Source organism: Schistocerca piceifrons, chromosome X, assembly GCF_021461385.2.
Source record: "Schistocerca piceifrons isolate TAMUIC-IGC-003096 chromosome X, iqSchPice1.1, whole genome shotgun sequence".
In the NCBI taxonomy this organism is placed as follows: Eukaryota; Metazoa; Arthropoda; class Insecta; order Orthoptera; family Acrididae; genus Schistocerca; species Schistocerca piceifrons.
In genome coordinates, this window is record NC_060149.1 from 69,913,239 (window position 1) to 69,925,583 (window position 12,345).

Below are 12,345 nucleotides of genomic sequence, written 5' to 3' on the forward strand. Positions count from 1 at the left end.
TTCCCGCTCCGCAGCTACTCACGCTAACCACGGGACCACGGCGCACCTGAGCTCAGAATCTTCTTGATGTTGCTTATCTTGCGCGTGGACTACTCAGTTTGTATATTTCACTAATTTTTTTCACGGTTCCACACAACTTCTTCCTGTTTTCTCGATTGATCTGTGTTCAGTTTTTCAAGCCCTATCCACTGTGCCAACTTATAACTGAATCTGAGGGGGTGCGATGGGGACGTTCCCTTGTGAGTAACATTTTTATAAGCAAAAGTAAATCTCCTTTGTCCAAGCCAGATACTTCGACTTTTATTATCTTTACTTGTAAAACCGTATGCATCCTTTTCTAGATTTTATTTGCAATTTTTTTTCCAGAAACAGGCTTTTCGTAGCACAATTTGGGACAAGTAAGGGCATGTGTCCCACTGCTAATTTGAAGTTGTTCCTTTGTTTCATTTCCGCCATCAGCACAATCGGAATTAGAAGTGAGACATTACTGACAGTGTTCTCACTCCTACATTTGGATTTCTTGTAGCGTCAGTGTATAGTAATACAGACACGGCCAACGGTTACAGGTCGCGTCGGCGGAAGATATAACGAGAGAACGAGTAAGGAAACTGAAAGCTAGCGGTTATTGAAAGCTCTTTCCTGCAAGTAAGTAAAGATTGAATAGAATTGTTGTGTCCAGGAAAGGACCAGAAACACTTACGACAGTAGAATAAATACGTATTCTTCATTCTTTTCTTTAAAAATAAAAGCTCGTTGTATGCTCCCGTGAGTCCCGAGCAGTGTTCTTGTTGATTGGTGTGGGTGTCAGTATTTTGAAATTAGCGCGCCTGCGGTGTTGGTACCTTACTTACCTGTTTTGTCTTTATGCAGAGTAACATCACATTCTTGCTATCCTTATAAAACTAGTCATATATTATCAGTAGAGCATAATTACAGCTTCCTCAAAATTGCTGACTATTTGCAAATGGATTTAAGGTACTATGGGTTCATTCTTAGTTTCACTGTATTTCTCGCTCTAAATATACTAATTCTTCATTTTGCTGCGAACAACTGTTTTCACTGTGCTGGTGTTTAGTGTGTAAGGAATCATGCTTCTAATATTATAGATGACTCTGTCTCATTTTTACCACAATTTTGAAAAGTAGTTTCAACTAACTATTAGAAGTTTACTTGCGTGACATGTGTTTACCTGTAAATAATGGAAGCTATCGTTTTTCTTGTGCTTACCATGGATCAACAGTCTAGATCGAATTCCGCTATAAACGACCGCACTCTTGAAGAATGCTGGTCGACGCTTCAACGAGTGAGTTGGCATCTCTTCCGTTGTGTATAGTATTCTTCCATCAATTTATTATTACTACTATTATAACTAGGATTAAGGCGAATTACAATAATAATTTGCATTTTAGTGTTTTCGACTGCATGGTAAATACAGTAGTATTTAGATCTTGACTCTAGCTTGCACACGTAACTATTAACTGGTCGCACTAAACCATCTGAGGCTCAAAGCGTGCAGTGACTTCAGTCTACATTTAGCACCGACCAGAAAGAAAATGGCATACATTTCCTTTAAAAATTACCCTCATTTTTGCTACACTTTTAAAAGCTTCTAAAGCCCAGTCAAATCAGAGGTGGTTTATCTATTACCTGCTCACACCTTCCATTGCCACCTAATGTACTGTACAAATAAAAGCTCAGACCGCGGAGTGAGATGAAACATAAAAGCACGCTACGGGTCGCCTATTGCCGTCTACGTTGAGGTGAGTAGACTTCACCCGAAGAGATTTACTTTCATTCTGTTATCTCTGCCGCAGAGAGCCGTAAGTAGAGCATGAATTCGGAGTTACATTTCAATTTTATCATGTTTGTAATTGCAGTTTTACTAACGCTGTAGCTATTGTGATGGTCAGATGAGCGGAAACGTAAGTAGCTTGCACGAATATTTTCTTTGTGGTGGAGACTGGTTTCCTGGTGAAGGTAACCGTACTTAACACTCCTAGTTCACCACGCACAGTAGACATTGCTTAGTGCTTGCGTAGTTTTGCTACGAGCTCCATGTAGAGCCTCAATTATTTCGTCAAAAACTTTTTTTTTATGCTGTTCCTTAGAAAGAGAGCTGACGGTGATCAGTATTATTTGAGAGGTGAACACCGTTATTAACAATAGTACATATCACTGAAATTTCATGGGGGTACGCCTCTGTTTAGCAGAGGCAATGTGTGGTATTCATACATCGTTTGCACTGATAATTAAAACTCAACCTTTAGCCTCGTAAGAGTGGCAAGTTTCCGCAGAGGATAAAATTTAAGTTTCACACTTACTTCTCGAATTTCTGCTTACTAAAATTTATCACTAACAGTTATTGTTTTTCTGCCAACAGAATGACAACGTATAGTAGCCCAGAATACTGTGTTTCAAATATATTCTTCTGCACAACATTAGCGGACGCCAGAAGCAGAGGGGAAGAGATGAGGGATCCAGCAGCATGACGAACGTTAAGATATCCACAGCACCGTCCTCAACAAGGCAAATATTTTTGTGCAGTGTGAGCCCGAAACGAGACTTTCCGAAGTTCTACATTAATCTCGCGTCAGTGCTTAACGAGCTTCAGTTGCTAATGTTCGTATGCGTTATCGCTTCCTGTGTTCTCTTCTCATTTGTTTCTAGCGTTCGTTATGTATCCTGTCAGTCGTCGATACTCGTCGACTAAGATAATTTTTACAATTTTTTTTATAGCTAATATTTCAAATATATTTATTAAATAGATAAATTTCTCACTGAACATTTTATTCATTCCATCTATAAACTTTCAGTACACTCCTAAAATTGAGTCTGGCAATAGTTCTCGGCTCCTTTTATAGTTTTGTCACTCATCTAGCTTCGTTGCCCACTTCTCAAAAGATATGCGAGTGGTTTCTAGTAATGGTTAATTTCCTCAGGCATTCAAATTCCATGTGATTTTACTTCTACGAAAGATTTTAATTTTGAATTTCCTTAATGTTTTACCCCGTTATTAATCGCACGACACTGTTGTTTATCGGACACATTCACTTCTTCAAAAACCAAAGAGGTTACCCATATCTCTGATACATAAAAACTACGTTTCTCTTTACAAAATTTAAAGAATTTTTTTCTGTTCAGTAGATGCGCTCGTCGTGTAGCTTTAAAACACCTGCTAGCCCACAGCTTGTAATTTAGGTGATGTGATGTCTATTTCTGCAAGCTGATCCCCCTTCCTTTGCTACATTGCCTCATGACGTCTCTCACCACACATTCCAGATATTCAACCCCTATAATTTTTACGTCTCATTGCTCCTTTCCTACGGAGTAGGAAGCGGAGCGTTCTATAAGCGTACTGCATCTTCTCGTAAGATTTTGTAATCGTGTTACGTCTTGGGTTTTCTCACGAGCCATGTAATATTTAACGTCTGGCTCGTCTATGTTCACATCCCATTTTACGAATGTCCTTGCTCTGCTGGTGAATTTTGTTGTATTTTACATATTCCAATCTCTTCTGTAGTCTGACTCGTCAAACAGCGTAAATCCTATAATTTTTTACACTATGACGCCTAGTAGTTGCTGTTTTCATTTATGTTCTCCCTTGTATGTCTGGTTTAGCTTTCGTTTATGTGTTCATTCTTTATCGCAGTATAATTATTTCTGGCCTTAGCATCAGGTAAGACCAACAAACGCTATTTCATTCCTCTTTCACGATTTTCTACATTCACTACTAACATCTGTTGTTTGTAAACATTATAATAAACTGACTTGTCTCTGTACTTTTTGACACATCTTGCAGTAATCTACCTTTTCAGGTGCCTCAGTACATCAAGGTTTCATCTAAGCCTAACTTGGTGGTCACTGGTGACTGCACTAATACACACAGGCTAAATCTCACACTATTTTCTTGCTTCACAATTGTATGGAGCCATCTTATGTGTATGTGTATTGTATTTTCTGCCACACGACACTTCAGGGTGACTCCACCCAAGAATTTAACTTTTCTTCTTCTTTGCCAATTTCAGCCGAATTTTAAGCGCATCTCTATCACTTACACTAGCTGATTTTTGAATTTTTAATACCATTTTTAAGATATTTTAAAACCAATTTTTAGTACTAACACATCAGTTATCATATTCCAGATTTTTAGGCACATTCGCAAGTTATTGTTCAATTGTTCTATGCATTCATTTTATGAGAAAAAAGTTAGTAATTTACTTTTAGTATTTTTTTCAAGTTTCAAAATTAAATTTTCTGTGATAATAGGTACATAAACGTTTTAATAAAATAAACAAACTACAGTTTCAATAATATTAATGCATAGAGGAATGCAGATTCCTCAAGAGTACTTCCTGAAAAAATTTCGTTGTGGTTGGGTAATATTCAGGATGAAATAGTTGGCACTGAACATAGAAAACCAAATTTACAGCAAAACGGATTTTAAAATTTTACTGAAAATTAGTGCTAGTACAACACGAATACCCATTAAAATTCACCAGCACCACGAGTTTTCCTTCCTATTCCTGTAAGGTTTCTTCTTGTTGTAATTTCAGGACCAGGGTAGCCTTTACCTTAAATTTTTCCTTCTCCAGAATCTTGTGGACACCTTGATCCATCGTCCAACTCTAGATCAGCACACGTTCTTCTGTGAGGGCGATAAAAGGAGTCTTGGAATTTCTGCCTTCTTTAGTTTTCAAACATCCCATACTGAACTGAGAAATAGCTTCTACAAGACCCAAAAGTATCTTTTTTTCTTTCCTTTTTTTTCTTTGGGACACTTGGACCAAATGACACTATGCAAATTTTCATTTGGATATTGTGTCTTGCCATCAGTGCTTCTGGTCAGTAGTGCATCAGATGCAAGTCCCTAATAGACAGGTATTGCCTTGACCACAGTGGCAACAGCCAGTGTGCCACAACTCCTCGTGCAGTCTATATTTCAAATGTTTCTTAGACGTACTTGTAATTGTAATATAGCCAAATCATTTTGGGATCTAAGAGTAAACACTACAAAGACGTGAAATAGCCTTTTTTTTGGAAAAGTGATGTTTTAGGGTGGGTCTCCCCCTAAACGCTAATATTAAAATAAATTAGTTATCGCAGTGCATATCCTTTTATTATCACTATTAAATAAACGACAACAGGTGAAGTGCTCAAACATTAAATTTTGGTAATTGCTTGTATCGTGACAAATGAGTCCACTGTTCTTGCCTGGAAATCAAAATTAGAATAATGCTTCTCCCTAAAAATTACTTTTTTGGCCAAGGATATGTTTTATGTACGCATATTATACTTTCGTTCGTGTTTCGTCGTTAGCTGAAGACAATTTATTTGGAAATACACCGAACACTTCCGCCCCTAAAAATATTTTTGGTCTACATTGTGGCCTTAGTCACATTTAAATCAGAATAACGGCAATGTTTTTCTCATTTTAAATGTTTGTACTTATTTCTCATGATAAAGGACAGTCATCATTAATATCTAAACTGCTGAATAAAGGCCTCTAACATAGTCCTTCATGCAACATAAACTTCAGCTGTACTCATCGAAGATGCTTTTGCATGTCTTCTAAAGTTATTTTTCCACTTCCATCCGGTCTTTATTTACGTCTCTTCTTACCTACTGAAATCCAGTGAAGAACTGTCGTGGTTCATTTACCTAGCTACATGTCCTGACCATCTCCACTGCATACAGTAATCGCAGCACCTCTCCATTGCTCACTGAGTAAACCTCTGTGTTTGAATGGTTTTCGCGTTCGAAGTCCAAGTCGCATTGCCGTAATTCAAAACTGTTAGTACACGTATTTTAAGCTTTTAGGTTCAGCCACATCGAAAGCTTACAGTTGAAAACAGTTTTTGGGTTGTCAAAATTGTTACAGGCCTTTTTTTATTGTTGTGCTCATTTCGTTTGCTATGCATTTAACTGTCCTGCAATCAAAAACTGGTCAGTTGCTTCAACCTCTTCATTGTTAAATTATTAGGTTTTCTTTTCGCAGTGTTGATTATAAATTATTTTAACCCTGTTATAATTTATTTGACTCCCTACTTTCAAACTTGCGTTATTAAGATCTTCGATTCGTTGCAAAGTTTATCCGCTCAAGGGACAAACAGCACACTGTCAAAAGCAAAGCGAAAATGCTTTGGATATGCTCCTGTAACACATATTCTTTCATTATTTTGCGAGTTCAAAATCTGAATATTTCCTCTAGATCTGCTGAATACTCCTTAGATAATATTCAGTGTCCTTGTCATATTGTTATTTCAGTTCTGAGTTTCATGATACTTTAATGAAGTCTTTATACCTAATGTAGATTCACATTTCAAAAAGTCATTCTTCATTTTACGGGAACATTAATTTTTTTTGGGGTTTGGCCTAGTGAAAACCACATGAGATGAGTTACATTTCCATTCTTTCCAGTACTTATCTATTTTTCCCCTCACCGATGTTTTTGGATTTCTGTCAAACGAGTTAAAATTTCTTTCTGTTATTCTTCTATCATTTAGTCTTTGCTCATTATGCCTAATATTCGTTGTGCTCTTTCATAAAGTTCTTTATTGCTTCTTGATTTCCATATCTCATTCTCTTATTTTGGTCCCAAGATTGTACTCTTTATTTTCCTTTCCTTCTTTTCTCTTTCACCGAAATGTTTGACTGTATTAAAAAGACATTCTGAAGTATAAAGGCATTATGGTCTAATGAAAGCGTTGTAGGGCTGGAGAGTTGCATTTATGGAAATAGATTTCTTGTTGTAGAGATTTCTTGTTAACTAAAAAGCCACTTCAGTTTTCGTTGCCTTGCTAAGGTAGCTTCTTTTACAAAGCATTTGATTGAATTATTTCAACTATATACATAGATTTTGTAGTCTTTTTTATTCTCACGTAATCAGTTTCATGAATTTTGGTGCCTTCTTCGAAGTATCATATATTCTGTTTAGATTAATTTTTCTTATATCATTCTGTTTTGCATTTATGATACCATTTTCTTACACAATTTTTCCTTATTTGTTTCACCTGGAGCGAGGAATTAGTGAATTCTTATTATGTGTCTTCATATTCGTGTTTTCATTCACTGTGTTCTTTCTTCCAGCTCAAATACATTTCTCTGCACAGTTTCAGAAATAACGGAAATCCCCTTTATCCAGAATGACTTTTATTTTAATTGGCCCATGTACTGCCTTTCTTCTACAGTGTGGCTTTTGTTTCTCAGCATCTTACCATTTATCTCTTACACGCTCTGATTTTCTGTTATGAAATGTTATTGGATTGCCTTTCAAAGCAAAATTTCGTTTCTCTTTTCGGTCATAAAAGTAATACTATTTCAAATTTTCTTCTTTTACTTATTATCTACGTTGTACAGAACACTTATGACAATTTTTTAGTTTATTAGCCTTAAGACTTTGGTTAGCAATTTTGCTAGACTGTGTGTTTAAGCCTCCTGCAGGCTACATTCAGCTTTATCGCCAGTTTTGTGAAACTTTTCTATCGCAGCCTTCAGTTTTGTTACTTGTGGTACTTATTTGTCTTAGCAGTTCGTTACTTTGCTTATTTTACAATCCCGCTTGTATTCCTTTTTCTTCTTCTATTGAGAGATCTTAAGCCTTACTTCCACTCCTATTTTCTCATCTTCACACTTTTTTCTACATGCGTAATTATGAAAGTTTATTGTCAATATGGTTGCTGGTCTGCAACTAATGCAGTGACTTTATGCGCCGCTGGGACTCGCATTGCAAATCCATGTCATAGTGTCGTAAGTCAAAATTCATAATACACATTGCTCGTAAGCTTTTGTTTTTCAGACACTGTATTTAGTTCACAGAAACAGTGCATATAATTTTTACTCTTCTATTAATTTCTTTTGCCCTCCACCCTGTCGTTATCTTCAAGCGTTCTAAATGTATAAATTCCTCAACTGATTGTATGACTTAGTAGTTAACTTGTGCTATTTTATTTTTGTTATGTTGGTTAAACACTATTAGTCGTATCATAACTGGAAGTCAGGTCTACTTTCAAATTTGCTCTGTTGACTTCTTCCAGTCATTTTTGCAATTTCTTTTACATTGTTCCTCCGTTTACTTCAGTAATCCTCTCTTAGAGGCTTTCTACTCACCTTCGTCACGAGAGAAGAGACTCCTACTCACTTTGAATGCTGAACTATTAACAATCTCATCTACCCATCAGCACTCCACAGTAGATTTCGCGAGTTGTGAACCACGGAGCATCTTTTCAATTAATACCCATCTGCTTGTGCTTTCTGCCTTTCTCACTGGTGATGAGTGAGTGACACCTTCTGTAGTTCAAGCATGCTCGCATCACATCGACCTACATCAGTTTCTGAAGAAGCCTCCATATCATCTAGTCATGTGCTTGCTTACATGTTGATAATTTACAGCTAACTAAAACATCAATAGAAATAAGTGTTTACGCAAAAAAACACACACACACAAATGCACCATGTTTCTAGCCAAATGCTGTACGGAATGTAGAATGAGTTGTCAAGGGAAGGAAGAGTTCTTCTTTTTTTCCTATTAGAAGAGTTTTGCTCCCTGTTATACTACTGAAGCTTTTAGTCTTTTTAAGGTCGAAATATCTTCAGTACAATAAAAAGTGTCATTTCTACCTGTCTTAATGGAACATAACAGTCTTTTGCAAAATGGAACAACCTGTTAAAATTTCCATGGAAGGAAACAACTGTGATACGATAATAATATGCAGTGAACTAACGGATTTTATTTACATTTCAAAGTGGCTTATTAAGCTTTTATCAGACGAGAGGTGCTAACTCGCGTCTTTTAATTATTGGAAGGGATGTGTGATATTCTTCTCAAATAATATTACCTCTACATTTCCTCGCAATACCCATTCCTACTCAGAATTACCTACGCGTTGCAGAGTAGTATGGAACTTCTTATAAGACTTCTACCACGCTCTATGTAAATAATGTGTCAAAGGACGTATGAAGGTGAAAAAAGAAAAACTAGAGGTGTGAGTAATAATACTATTAGTGACATTTAATGAATACATTGGAATTAATTACGACTTTGCTTAGTATTCATGGGTTTTGAGAAAACTTTTGACTTAATTTTGTCAAAATGTGCCCTGACGGGCCTTGAGCAAAACCCCACTGATTTACCTCATACTTGTATACTGAAGAAAATGCTACACCTTGTGTGAGACATAGACTATCAGTATATCAGAAAATTTAGAACTTTAAACAGAGACCGGGAAGCACATTCTGTATTACCAAAACTATTCTTAGCAGCCCTGGCAGATACTAAAGTGGGGCAAAGAATGACTGTGTGTTAATACAACATACGAAAAACTGCTTCATTTGCTAATGACATTCTACTGCTCGCCTCTAGTGCGGATAAACTTCTACAACGAATGAATGGTCTTAACAGACGAGTTTTGAAAGAAGGCACGCAAATCAATTATATCACGACTAAAATAATGTATAATCAACAGAAAGGAAAGAATAGTGCAAATTATTAACGATGTCATGGAACCAGTTGATGTTTTTCTGCGTCCAGGGCATCTCAAAAGTACTCTCTTATTCCCCCTGTCAGTTTTGTACACCATTTCTTCGAATGTAGTTTCTCATGTTTCTATTATTAAAATCTCCTAGTACCTCCTTCTGCTGCGAATCATAATTCTCGATTCTATTCAGGCTACTCCGGTGAATTTTGTGCTGAATAGTTCCTCTTCTACTTTCAGGAGTTCTAATGCGCCTCCTTTACCAACATTCAAATGAAAAATGTCATTCTTGAATCTCGGCATTTATTTTATTTCTGCTTATATACACATTCCTGTTCTGAATGTTTCTTCTTTCTGCTTCACTACATCTTCATCCTATCAGTCATTCGTGTTTTTATATGTGCTTCTCATCGACTGTTTTGTGATTATAGTAATGCACTTGAGTCCGACGTTCCGCATGATTTCTAATACTGTTCCACACACCACTGGCACAAACTTTCTCTGCTATAAATTTATAGTGTTTTCACTTAACCACGGCTAAACTTGATGGTAGTGTACTTTTATTTTATTCTAACGTAAGTTTGTAGTTGTGTCTTAATTTGGTCTCTCTCTCTCTCCTCCTATCTGTTTGTCTAGTTAACAACTTCATTGCGCTTGTTGCGAGAGTGGCTGTGCAATGTTTTATCTGCTCGTGGATGTAAATACAAATTTATGGAAAGTCTGGTAATATCTTTGTCATTAGAAAAATTTGACATTACGCTGCATAATCTTGTAGTTACTAAGGCCATTGATGATTTTAATATACTAATACTTTGTCGATTCCAGCTGCTGCATTTAAGTTTAAATTCTTCAAAGTCGTGTTAAATACCGATTGTCGAATTTTCTGTTTCCCTCCTATTGGTGGCTCGCACTTCTTATGTCCCGCTTCTAGGCGCCCATCACAAATGCTTGCACTGTGTTACTGTATTCCTCCCCTCTGTCTATGCTCTACCAGACAGAACAGTGGTTTTGCTTCTTTACTTCCGATGTTAACTATTTTACGCTTATTTTGTTTAAAACTGTATCTAATGTTACGGTATATGTATCGGTCCTTTGCTTCTGTCAGTTTTTACTAAGTTTATAAGCCGGTTCAAAATGGTTCAAATGGCTCTGAGCACTATGGGACTTAACGTCTAAGGTCATCAGTCCCCTAGAACTTAGAACTACTTAAACCTAACTAACCTAAGGACATCACACACATCCATCCCCGAGGCAGGATTCGAACCTGCGACCGTAGGGGTCACGCGGTTCCAGACTGTAGCGCCTAGAACCGCTCGGCCACTCCGGCCGGCTTATAAGCCGGTTTCTGTTGAATTGTTCTGCTTTGACTTGCTTTCGTCCCAAAACAGTTCGCACGGGATCCTTGTTTGTGATAACATCAACTTATAATGTTATAAACAAAGCAAAGGATGTTTCCCCTTTTCTCTCGTTTCCAAACAATTTACCAATCAAAATTATGACGATGACATTTCGTTGAGCATCTGTACCATGTTCACTCATACAGATGGATGGACGTTCAGCATTCTTACAGAGGAACGGAATTGTATAAGACTGAAGAAGCCAGGAGGAAAATATAGCTCGTTAGCGTTTAATGGCTCCTTTTCAGGAAGCCAGATACTTCTGCATTCATCCCCATATTACCTCTTGTTGAGTGCATCTGTTTAAACTCCTTCAACGACGCCGATGACGGTATTATTTCACTACGAAAACACTGCGTCACAAATATCTATCAGGTTCTGCGCCAAATCATTGGCGTTTTGGTAGCATTTCACACACGTATTAAAAATACACGAACAGGAATCTGAAACTTCCTAAAATACTAGAAAAAAACTGTAGAAAACATAAACACATCTCCGCAATTGTACACTCACAATTGGTACGTTTACGAACAAACTGTGCACGTATAAAGTTTACACATTCATAAAACTATCGTTTTGTGTTCATATACAAACACCTCTTGCCTCACACTGATAACAAACGAAAGAAAACACTTCGTCTTTTTAGATGATGGAAACTTCCTGACTGTACTACGAAATTCGGTTTGTTTTGCTGATAGCGTCCCATTATATCGCTAGGTCTGTTTTACTTCTACTGTATTGTACGCGTTGTGAATCTGAGCTGATTTCGGGCGGTTGATTCGGACACATCAACAACAAATTCTGAACACAATTTTGTTCGTTTTTAACCCATTCGGCATGGTAACTTGAAGCTAGACTTCGACCGTAAATATTTTGTATAATATTAAAAGTGAAATGTACTTATTATAAGATTATCTAATACACACATTTATTTACAAGTCGCTCTTTGTATAACATTCACGTGATCAAACCGTTATTAATGCGTAATGCACAATGATTTTTTTATACGTTGATAATGGTGTGACATAGCATAGTTATAGGAAGAATGTCATCAAATTGTACCAAGACCTTCAGAACTGTTACCATGGTAGCATCAGATTCAGCAATTCTAGACAACTGCTACAGTAATACAAAAAAATGGCTCAAATGGCTCTGAGCACTATGGGACTCAACATCTTAGGTCATAAGTCCCCTAGAACTTAGAACTACTTAAACCTAACTAACCTAAGGACATCACACACACCCATGCCCGAGGCTGGATTCGAACCTGCGACCGTAGCAGTCCCGCGGTTCCGGACTGCAGCGCCAGAACCGCACGGCCACCGCGGCCGGCTATCTGTCCTAAATACGCTCAGACAATTGACAATCCATTATTTGCCACTACATCATCAGTAATTTTCTAATGAAGCATTTTATTTTTGTAGTCCCTACATCTGCCAACATTGCTCTTGTGCTGACCTGACAGGTAATGGATGTAT

At 37.1% G+C, this 12,345-nt stretch overlaps 1 protein-coding gene across 1 annotated transcript in view; it reads left to right on the top strand.

Annotated features, from left to right (window-relative positions):
* The window catches only part of LOC124721099, a 336,010-nt gene that overhangs the window by 22,202 nt on the left and 301,463 nt on the right, over positions 1-12,345 (top strand). Inside the window, exon 3 of the mRNA XM_047245919.1 lies at positions 1,241-1,303. Within this exon, the coding sequence (XP_047101875.1) occupies positions 1,241-1,303 (63 nt within the window). The remainder of the gene's footprint in view (positions 1-1,240; positions 1,304-12,345) is intronic.